Source organism: Orycteropus afer, unplaced genomic scaffold (assembly GCF_000298275.1).
Source record: "Orycteropus afer afer isolate SDZICR_OR568_19922 unplaced genomic scaffold, OryAfe1.0 scaffold00090, whole genome shotgun sequence".
Lineage (NCBI taxonomy): Eukaryota > Metazoa > Chordata > Mammalia > Tubulidentata > Orycteropodidae > Orycteropus > Orycteropus afer.
In genome coordinates this window covers 4,211,170-4,223,364 of record NW_006921677.1, presented here as the reverse complement: position 1 = coordinate 4,223,364, position 12,195 = coordinate 4,211,170, and the positions used below count along the sequence as shown (strand labels likewise).

General features: G+C 36.0%; 1 protein-coding gene across 1 annotated transcript in view; it reads right to left on the bottom strand.

Annotated features, from left to right (window-relative positions):
* The window catches only part of PARD3 (par-3 family cell polarity regulator), a 1,032,882-nt gene that overhangs the window by 370,778 nt on the left and 649,909 nt on the right, over positions 1-12,195 (bottom strand). The window contains exon 15 of the mRNA XM_007942439.2: positions 5,481-5,631. Within this exon, the coding sequence (XP_007940630.1) occupies positions 5,481-5,631 (151 nt within the window). The remainder of the gene's footprint in view (positions 1-5,480; positions 5,632-12,195) is intronic.

Genomic DNA, 12,195 nt, shown 5'->3' with positions numbered 1-12,195 from the left:
CCAAGATACTACCACCAAGACACACAAGGTACACTTTACCTTTATTAAAAATTATTTTTTGAAAATAGCACAACAGCAATGTATAAGATGTTTATTAACATTTGAACATTAGTCTTAGATCTAATTTAAAAAATAACATTCATAAGAATGTGTGAAAGATAATTTTTGTTTAACACTATACTGGAAATTTGGGAATGCATCAATGGACTCAAAGGATTTTTCAAAGTATGTATTTCTCTAGACATGTGAGCCAAATAAGCACAAACTTATTCAAGTTGTTGCATATCTTTTCTGAACAACCCACAACAGTTTGTTAGAAATTTCAAATGCATTTATTATTTATTGTCAAGTATTTTGTAATTAGAGAAATATTTTATGGTCACTGAAACTTACAATCAGTATTTTATCGAGGAAAATGTTGACTTTGATTTCAAAAGCTCCCATTTGCACAAAATGTGAAAACTAGCAACTTTTGATGAACACTCATTATTTAAATTTATCATTTCCCTTTCTTTAATTCAAACCATTCATTTATCCCTAACCCTAATTTCAGGATGTTAAAATGTTAGTCCAGGAACCTGTTCAACAAGACATTGTAAGGTAGGTCATTCTAACAAGATTGGCTGAAGAATAAAATAAAAGAGTTTCCTTCTCAAGATATACTTATTTTCCCCAGAACAGGTACAGTATTTCAAAACCCGAATTATCCCTGCTGACAATGCACCACTGACAAAGCATGTGTCACAGCATTCAATGCCACATTCCTCACACAGGCATAATTTATTGGAAGAAAATATTAACTATTAAACACATCCATTTTCAAACACAAAAACTAAGTGTTAACACAAGTTTACACCATCTATTCTGAGAGAACGTATTAAGCAATTTAGAACACAGAATGGTCCTTTAGATGATAATCCTTTTAGATGAGTGTATTTAAACCCAACAAAATTTAAACAGCAATAAAAGGCAAGATACCAAATAGTAATACAATTTAGCATCTTTCTCTCATCCATGATTGTAGAACCAAATATTTCACAAAATTCAAGAATTATTCTTTTCTATTGATTTTCTACTTCTGTACAAGCTTGGTAGGAAGAGGATTTTGGGATCTGGCTCCAGGAATGTATGGTGGTAATGGATTACTAAAATGATTTTGCCTATTACATCCACCTCTACCTGGACAACACCACAATTCCTTAGTTTCCCAGTACTTGGAACATCATATATGTAAAACCTTCTAAGGAAGATGAGAAGCCGTCCATCTGTTTTTTCTGATAGAAAAACTTTCCCCTTTCTGCAACTAGTTAAGCAACAACCTACAAACTGAGACATATACCAGCCAGTATGTTACAGAGAAGTGATACAATGAGATACAGAGTGATTTTTTACTAAACATTTATTCATTGGTAAATTTACATAGAACGCACCACCATGAATGACACTATAAACAAATGAAATGACTTAAATTTTGCCAGTGATTTGACTCACACACACACAAAAATCATATTCCATATTCTTCTACTGAATTTCTAACAAATGGAAATATTCTTAACATAATTATCTTTTAAACGCACCACAAATATATGAAGACAGAAATTACTAAGATTAAACTCTAAAAAGGATACAACAGATTTCACTTCTGTTTTAAACAGAGAAAGTCTTCAGGTAGGAAAGTGGAAAGCAATTTAAGGTCCCAAATGTCAACTTGGGATGTATTTTGTGAAGTGGATAGGTTGTCTATGCCTATCGTGGTTATTACTGTCATCATCGTCATTGTTGTCAACATCATCATCTGTTAAGACAGCCCAACAATTTGGAAAATATTTTTAAGGCTTTTAAAAGGAAGAAATCTTACAGAGGCTCACTAAAGATTACATTTTGGTGAATGTACAGGAATACTCTTTAAAACCCATGACAGTGGACAGTCAGCCAAGACAGCTCATGGCTAGAGAAATCTTGCCTTCGGTAAGACCTCTGACTGACAGCAATAGAAAAGCTAAAAAAATTGATCACAGTCAAGTAATTTGGGACTAACAACTCAGAAAATAGACATCTTAATTTCAGTTCAGAAGCACAAAATCTGTTCAGCTTCACTCAATTCATTTAATTTCTTTGATCCATAATTCCCCTGATAAGTAGGCTAGAGCACAAGATTTCTAAACTTGCCTTCAAGGATTAACATCTTTGATTTTTAGATTATAGTGGTTTCCAGGATGGAATCTCTTTTAGAGACTGGTTAATGTTTTGCTTAAAAATGTGGACACCTGCGAATTGATGCAAAGAAAGAATGAATGTTGCTATTGTTGTTGTTGTTGTTATGTGCCGTCGAGTCAAACCCGACTCATAGTGACCCCTCCTTGGGTTTCCGAGGCAGTATCACTATTACTGATTGATAAAAGCATTTTCTAAAACCAAAAAACAAAGTCATTGCAGTTGAGACAAATGAACTCATAGCAATCTTATAGGACAGAGTAGAACTTCCCTATAGGCTTTCCAAGGCTTAACCATTATGGAAGCAGACTGCCACATCTTTCTCCCACGAAGCAGCTGGTTGGTTTGAACCTCCAACTTTTCAGTTACCAGCTGAGCACTTAACCACTGCACCACAGGGTTCTTAAGCATTCCCTAGAGAGGGTTATTTTTAAAAATAGGAAATAGTCAAAAATGAAAGAAAACAAATAAAACTAAAAATCACCACAGGATTTTGGGTCTCAGTTCCCAGTTCCTTTACCTATTAAGTGGGAAAGTTGACTGATGAAATTTTATATACTTTTAATTCTAATTTTCCTTCCTTTTTTGGTTTTTAAAATCTTTTCTCTTCTAGAATATGTTTCATTAGAAGTAGGCCAAGAGGCCTCAAAGCTCCTTTTTTTGGGTCTAGTGAGGAATATTCTAAGTGAAATTTCACCCTGTTCACATAGAATTAGTCAATTTTTAATTCAATCAACTAGAATGTCAAAGTTCTCTTTGAAACATAGCAGAGCATGAAGTAGGATACCACCACCCCTGTCAATGTCTACACAGGAGATACTCTAAATGTATGTGAGATAACCATTAACCAAACAAGATCTGTCTGAGACATAGGAGATCATGAAGTAGATACCACTACCAGTGTCTACAAAGGAGTTATTCAAAAAGTATAGAAGATAACCATTAACCAAACAAAATCTGTCTATGTCCATGCAACCAAACACTGTGCAGATAATAAATACTATTTTTATGAGTTTAGGCTAATGGCGATTCAGTACTCTAATATCTTATGTTTGCTACTCAGTTCTGGTATTTCTTGCTGCAAGGTAACATCGTTTATATGGTTTCTAACTTTAAGTGGGAACTAGCCTCATAAACAGACAGCACTTGTTTCTTAGGGCCAATGATACTGAGACAGAAACTGATAAACACTGAGGAATTCCCAAATTTACAAAAAGTCAAGTTACATCTAATTAAACTTCACATTTCTCATGGTAAATCTATAGAGGATTGCTATTTACCAGTACAACATGTAAAGAATTATCCTAAAAAAAAAAAATCAAAATCATTCAACACCAATTGGGCCAATCATCAAACGGTAATTAGTCTGTCACCCCACAGCCCAAAGCAGCACAAAGACATGCACAATACATCACAGAGCACATCGCTGGGAGAGGAGTTCCTGCCATGGGGAAGCATCTGGAGTTTTACAAGTTTATTACATCTCTAACAGAGGGAAGGGGAAACAATGGCCACTGTAATGCAAACTTAAAGAGGACCAATGAGGCCACAGCTAACAAACTCAGAGCAATCGTCTATGAAGAAAATGAAGGAATGCTCAATCCATAGTTACAACATTTCAAAAGGTCACTAGGTGAATTTTAGGTTTTGTGTGTGTGTGTGTGTTTGGTTTTTTGGTTTTTGTTTTTTAGTTTTAGTTTTTCGCCTTCCTCTGAAGCACCAGGGATTGGAAGCAGGATGCAGGTTACAGGAACTGGTGGATCAGTGGTCTGATTCAGTATGGCAAGTCCTATGTTCCTATAATAAAGGGGAAATTACAGCGTATCACTTTGTATGCACACAGATCCAGGGATACCCTCACTCTCTCTTTCTCTCTCAAGGTATCTGAATTGTCACCAGTAAAACGTATTTGACAAAGACAAAGTTTAACACCAAAGCCAAAAAATTCAAAAGCAGTGAAGAGAATAATAGTTAATAAGCAAGGATTAAATGTGATAAACTACCTACAACGCCTGGCACCTAACAGATGTTCTGTATGCTTAGATTCCTCCCCATGCTTTCACTTATGCTAAGCAGGCAATAAGAAAATTGTTGACAAAGTAAACAGAGAGCTGGCATGTCTAAATTATATGTGTGACAAAAGTTAAAAAAAAAAGAATATAGTCATCTGTCTAAACTAGACGATCAGAAGGATTAGAGAACGACAGAAAATTCTAGCAGCACTGCTTCTGCATTTGTCCTATCCTGCCCAATAGAAACTTCTTGGAAGGTGGAGATCATTGCTTATTCATCTTTGTAGTCACAGTAAAAGCATACGATACCACACTTTCCATATATATCTACTGATGGATGAAATAAATTCTTGTTTCAATGATGTTCCATAATGGAAATGTCAATTGCATTAAATCTGCATTAAATGTCCTCAAAACGAAGTGAAATTTAGGGTTTGCTTTTATATAAGAGGCTTGCAAAACTTACCAGCAATAAATATGTCTTATGTCACGTGCTATTTTAATCAAAACAGCTTCTTGTGTTTTAAATTTGAAAACTCTCATAAACTAATCCCAAGATGAGCAACTCAGTAAATCCAACCACTCCCGTGGCAAAGCAAGTCTTTATTAACTGGATCTGTTAGTAGAAAGCTGAATTGCTGCAGAGCAAGTGCTAATAACCTCATTACCCACTGGGGGCTATGCAGACAGTATGGTGCTGAATCCAAACAAAGGAGGCAGAAAATTAGTTTGCGGATTTGAAACCAAGATTTTGAGAAAGATATAGAATCAAAAGGTAGTAGCATCATATTAAAGGCAAACCAAATAAAACTGAGTTTTCATGTACATGTGCATATCCATATGTGTATAGACATATTTATTCCTCCCCACCTGAGCAAAGCCACTGTGAATGATATATATGTAACTTTGGAATCCTTCTTGGTGTAAACCACTACATTTTGATTTTTTTTTTTTCCCTAACACAGCTTTACTTATCATCTCAATCAAGCTAAAAATACCTTGATCTTGGGAAAATATTTCTGTATGACCTTTTTTTATTTTTTTCCCCACATGTCTCAGGACCTAAAACTCACCTAACAAATCAATATATTGATTTATTTTCCTCATATTAACACTTCCTGAATAATTATAATGAACCTGTTTTTTTCTCTTGAAAACATGGACCTTCTTTCCATTAATATTACATTAATAACCTCTCAGTGAACCAGTGAAAGCATAAAATAAGATGTGATAAACAGAGTTTACCTGACTCACCCATTATCCTACTGAGGGCAGCATTTCTTGTGGGCGATTCATCCAACCCCTCAATCCCGCTGTAGAGGGAATGGGAAATTCTCCGTTCTCTGTCATCCAGCACTGTTTCAATGGGCAGCTCAGGTCCAGGGGGGCTCCCAGGTGACTTGAGCTATAGAGAAAAAGGGGCAAGTAAGCATCAGTACTGGAGGTCCATTTAGCAGCATGGGGGAATTATAACAACTTGCCCAAGGCCTATATCCAACTGGGTACCAAATGAACTAGAACTTTTCACCCTGTACCAAAATAATTTGTGATGACAGCTCTGCCTAATGACCAACTTTCTGTGCTACTTTGCACTGTGCCTCCCATGAAGTTCTGTCAGATTTCAACCATAGGAGGAAAAATATGTATATTAAAACCTTGTTTTTTTTAAATCTTATCTTGTTGCTTATTTTTTTCAACTTGACTGTTAGTATCTGTAGAAGCAAATTGAAGTTATAGTTTAATTCAGTATTCTTATTGAGCTCTTGCTCTGCACAAAGCAGACTTTATCAGAATAGAAGCTAGAATTGGCTACACTTTAAACACTAATAGTATGTAAATACATCTAGCAATTAACATAAACTTTTATGTGTATTTGGTGAAATTATTTCCTCCTCTGCAAGACCTAAACACTCCATTTATTAGCTTAGTTATCCTGAACAATTCACTAAACCTAAATTTCTTCTGCTATAAATTAAGAATAATCATCCTCTTCTCCTATGGTTATCTTTAAAAGTGAGAGAATGAATTGTTGAGATAATCACTTTAAGAATATACAGAGCAACATGGAAGTTAGGAACAGATATTCTCAGCCTGAAATCAAAGCTATGAATATTTCCACTAACATACACCAATCTACCAAATAAGCAAAAGAATACAAGTTGATTTCAGTGATTATGAATAAAAATGGTATCTGAAATCTTTAAAACAGTACTATCTTATAAGTCATATTCTTCATGGAAACAATGTGATTAAGGAATTTAAAGCATTGAAACAAATCTGCTTTAAGGGGAAAGAAGGCACATTTAACTACAGTCCTGACAATGCAGGCTCTGAGGTTAACCCAATGGACTAATATCTTATGACACTTTAGTGCTGACATGCAGCCAGGGATGGAGGGAGTAGGGGGTACAGCATAACACAGCAAATTGGAAGTGAGACGCCTGCATATTCCAAACAGATGAAACCACAACTGTAGCAGTTCCTTCATTTGAACAAATTATTATTTGTTAGAAGCTATCATCTGTTTAATATAAATGAGATATTTAATGAAGTTCCGAATTGTAGACTTATCTCTCCCAGTTTGATAAGCACTGGGGAGATTTAATGCATTGAAGGGTCAACACAATTACAATTGGAGGCATGTCAAACTGCAGGAGAATAATAAACTTGTGGTGCTAGTGAATTAGACTCAATAAGGTTTAAATTGTGAAATGAGGATTTGTTTTATTAGGTTTTTTTAAATTGCAGATTACAACTGACAGCTTTACTGAAAAGTAAATTAAATATTCAAGGTCTCTGATGTAATGAAATAAAAGAACATTTCTGAAAGAATACTATGCCTAAATTCCAAGGTACTTTGGGGAGGTAAAAACAAAGCACAAATAGATAACAAAACTAAATACCCTGTCCATTTAAGAACAAATATGTTTCAATTTTTTAAACTAAGCACGTAGATTAAAGAGACTAGTATCCACTTGCTGTACAGTAATTTATAAGAAAACAGAAATATATGCTCAAGTTTGCTTAGCAAGTGCATTTTGTTGAACTATACCTTTTTGTAGTCTTCTAGATAATAAAACTTCTATAAAACTTCTTTATGCAAAGTCCCTAACTATCCCAAGAGACTATTTTTTAATTTTATAAAAGTCAAATGAAAATATCTTTAAGGAAAAATAGTACATGCAGGCTTTTCTAGACAAAAACAGTAAGTTGCCTGTTTGGAAAGAATCATACACTTGAAGGTTTTCATGGGGAAGATTCTACACCTCCTAACCCCTACCTAATTTACATCTCAAAAGACAGATTTAAATGAAGACATCAATAGTCTACTGCATAAATATTTAACAGAAGACACAATGCCTTTTAATTTCTTTTAAAAAAATTGATTGGGGTACACAGTTTTGTTTTAAGTCTTCGGATGAATTTTTTGCTGAAAGAAATGAGTTTAAGAAAGAGAAATGTGTCAGACTGGTGTGATGGCAACATCACAGGAGGCAAGGGAGAGCCATGCTGTCTTGGAGAGCAGCATGCGCTTTTCTGCCCCAGGCTGCCCTCATGTCTTCACAGGCTACTTATATTAAAATTAAGTTAATTAGAAGAAGCCAATGTAAACAGAAATAGCAGTTTTTACTTTGTTGTTTGTTTGCTATTTAAAGGACAGAAATTTTCTTCAATGCAACTTAATTCAGTTCCAAGTAGAGGTAGCTGTATTTCCCTTTTAGCTTTACCTCTGTTGTTTTTGTTATGTGCCGTCGAGTCGGCCCCAACTCATAGTGACCCCTCCTTGAGTTTCCGAGGCAGTATCACTACAGAAGTAGGATTGCCCAACCTTCCTTCTGAGGAGTGGCTGGTGGGTTTGAACCGCCAGCCGTCTGGTTAGCAGGCAAGTGATTTAGCCACTATGCTACCAGAGCTTTACCCCTAGGAAAGTCTTTCTACCTGTTAAAGAAGAAAAATGGCTCCTGGTTGCAGCAAGACTATGAGTCAAGGTAGCTTCAACTCATGGAGATCCCACGTGTGTCAGAGTATAACTATGCTCCATGAGTTGACTGTTCAATGGCTGATTTTCCAGAAGAAGATTGCCAGGCTATTCTTTTGAGGCACTTCTGGGTGGGCTGGGACTGCCAACTTTTGGTTAGCAGCTGAGTGTATTAATCATTTGCAACCCCAAAGGACTCCAAGGAAAAAAAATAAACTAAGTGAATAACAGAGTCCTATGAATCAGTATTTATCATAACTTTATTTATGAAGGTGTATGAATTGAGGATAACTGTAATATCTAAAAACAATAAAAGTACACTCAGCTTTTAAAAGAAATTCAAGTAATTGTATTGCTTTTATAATAACAAATGTTATTTAATGAAAAAAATTAGATGTGGTCTAATGAGATGTTTTTCATTACAAACTTGGCATATTCTTTTCTTAGAAAAAGTAAAATTCTTGGTTTCTTTTAAAAGAGTAATACAATTTTTGTGGGGTTGAGTAAAATCTCACTTTGTTGTAAGCATACATTAGTGGGTTGAGTGATGTCTTTCACGTGAAGAAAATGTATCTGACCTTCTCTCCACTGTAAACACTGAAAAACTGGCAGAGATATGGCCCTAATCCTCTTTGTGTTGTTGTTGTTATGTGCCTCCGAGTCAGACCCAACTCATAGCGACCCCTCCTTGGGTTTCCGAGGCACTTTCACTACGGAAGTAGATTGCCCAACCTTCTCTTAGCAAACTTAAAACTGGGTCCTAGTTATTAATTGGGACTAATTACTAACTTATTATTGGCTATTGCAGTCTTTATGGGATCATTCTATTTTATCTTCGATGTTGCACAGAGCAGGTACTGGGTGAATACTTGGACAAATAAATTCAGTCCTAAAAAAAAAAAAAAAAAAAAAAAACTGAATAGCTGATTTTTCTTGAAAATGTTTGGAGGTTTTATATAAGGTGGTCACAGTGAAGTAGGCATTTATAGCTAAGAGCACAACATAATGGTGAAATTAAAAGAAATTTGACCTAGATTATAGTTCTACATTGCAGAAAATAGTCAAAGGACAGGTAGGCATAAAACCCACTAATGAACGGACAGGTTTTCCTTTTAGAGGAGAGTGTTGGAGAGTTTTAGGGTACTGTTTCACATTCTGCTTTCATACAAGGCCCCATTTAATTTCCTTCTCTTCCCCATGTTAGATACAGCAAAAATCAGAGATGTTAAGTCAGCTGCCTGAGTGATCCTGTTGGAATCTCCTAATGTCAGATTTCACTGACTCTGATTCTGAAGACCACGCTTTTATCATACACCATTTCCCAATGCAACCAGGATATAAATTGCCTGAACACTCCCATCACAGTCAATTAGACCCACTCACATGCATAAGAGGAATGGACAAGTTACTTCTAAATTACTTTGCCACTACCTTGGCCTTGCAACCATTAAGCAAATCATTTGACCTCTCTGCATTTATGTCTTAATACATAAATGAAGATGATCATAAATGATACCTTAGGCCCCTTTGTATTCTAATATAGCTTTCTAATTCTAAGAGGATTACACCTAGAGAGAGAATTAATTGTAAAGTAGTCCTTGATAACTAAATCCCTCAATATGAGGTCTAAGACAAACGCTCACCTACGAATATTATCTATTGGTACTAAGGCAAAGCATTATATACAATTACTTCTAGCATAGATGCGAATACATGACCAGAAGCTATGTCTAAGTAAGCTATTACAGTACTGTCTAAAACTATTAATTTCCTTAAAATATTTAAAATCAGCATAATTCTCATCTATAGGTTATTCTTAACACTCGAGGAACAATGTCAAATGTTTTCCCCCATTGCCCTCTACACCTTTTTAAAGTCTTATAACTTGTCCTGTGTTATTGATACTATATTTTCTGACTCTCACTCTGTGTATTCCAAAACCAAAACAATGACAAAAAATGACAAGACTCAAAAAAAAAAAAAAAAAAAGAAAAGTTAAACTATTCTCCAGGAGCATGAAGCAAGGAGAAACCGTTTCTTTTCTGTCTCTGTCTCTGTATGTGTGTGTGTGTTTAAAGAATGTTTCTAAAGGTTGTTCAGGAAGAACATTAAAATGTAAGGAGAAGAAAGTAAAGGAAATGTGAATTCACTGCAAAAAAAAAAAAAAAAGTCTTTTTACTCTCTAGTTTGATCATTATTTTGGAACTTCATTCTCTCCTAGTAACAAATTTCTTTTTTTTTTCTACTTAAAATACTGCACTCCATACCTGACTGCTCCACTCATTACTCAATACATGCTTAGATGTCAGGTGTTAGGTTAGGTATCAGGAACAGAAAAGAAACTTGGTAGAAAGACAAAGAGTAAACTGTCCCAGAATTTCCAGTTCCAAAGGAAACAAACGAACTGACAACCAGAATAATGTGGTAACATCTCAATAAAGGTAAGTACATAGGCTATGGAACTATTTTGGTGAGAGAAATCAAAAGGCTATGTAAGTCTTTGTACTAAGACAAAGAGCAGAGAGGACTCATGGGGAGAGCATTACACATCTGGGAAATCCAGCCACAGTGTGGGTTGAGCAGGGGCTGTGCAGGGAACGGCTGGAGAAGGTGGAGAGGCCACCTGTTCCACATAGCAGCAAATCAACCCCACCAGACACTCCACAGAAGGATGATGGGACAATCAATTTCCATAAAGATTTACAGCCTTGAAAACCCAGTGGGGGTAGCTATGAGTCAGAGCCAACTCAATGGCAGCAGGTTTCTTTCTTTTAAATCCTAGAGAGATGGGAAGCTCCTACAGTGATTTTAGCCAGGAATAGCATGATCAGATTTGCTCTGTAGAATCATCTCTCTTCATGCAGCATAGAGAATGGATTGAGAAAGAAACCTTGGATGTAGAAGAATCCTTCAGGGAGTTGCTGCAGTAAACCTGGACAGATGGCAGGGGTCTGACTCATGGTAAGGGCAGAGAGGATGGAGAAATATGGGTCGAGTAGAGAGAGATTCTGGAGGTAGATTCTATGAACATGTTTAAAGTATTTGAGAAGTCAAGAGAAACCTCAGATGTCTGAGGACTGAAAGCATGGCAGGGAGCTGGATATGGAGGGAAAAACATGAATATCAGAAAAAGGGTTATAGGACTCATCAGAAATAGATGGTAACTGAAGACTGGCGAATGCAGGTCATCTAGGGAGGATATGCAAAGTAAGAAGAAACAGTCCAGGAAGAGCCATGAGAAACACCAACAAGTGAAAAGAAGAAAAGCCCTCAAACATTGCTCTTGGGAATCTAAAATGGTGCAGGTGCTATTGAAAACAGTATGGCAATTTCTCAAAGAGTTAAACACAGAATTACCATATAGCCTAGGAATTCTACTCCCAGATGTATGTACAAAAGAACTGAAAGCAAGGACAAAAACAGATACTTATACACCAATGTTCATTGCATCATTATTCACAGTAGTCAGAGGGTTGAAACAACCCTTGTGATGATCAATAAATGAATGTATAACTGCTTGATATATACATACAACAAAATGTGATATCCGTATACCAGGGGATATTACAAACCCAAAAAGATGAACGAGTCCTGATGCATGCTACAACATTCACGAATCCTGAAAACATGCTGAGTGATGTGAGTCATACACAAAAGGACACATATATATGATCCTTCTTATATGAAATATTTAAATAGGCAAATTCAAACTAGTGGTTACTAATGGCTTGGAGGAAGGGGGGATGGGGAGTTAATATGTAATGGCACCAAGTTTTTGTTTGGAGCAATGAAAATGTAGTTATACAATGTGGTGGATATAATTAATATCACTTAATTATATGTTGTTGTTGTTGTTGTTAAGTGCCGTCGAGTCGTTTCCGACTCATAGCGACCCCACGCACAGCAGAACGAAACACTGCCCGATCCCGCGCCAGCCCCACAATCCCTGCTATACTTGATTCCATCATCGCAGCCACCATATCAATCCAT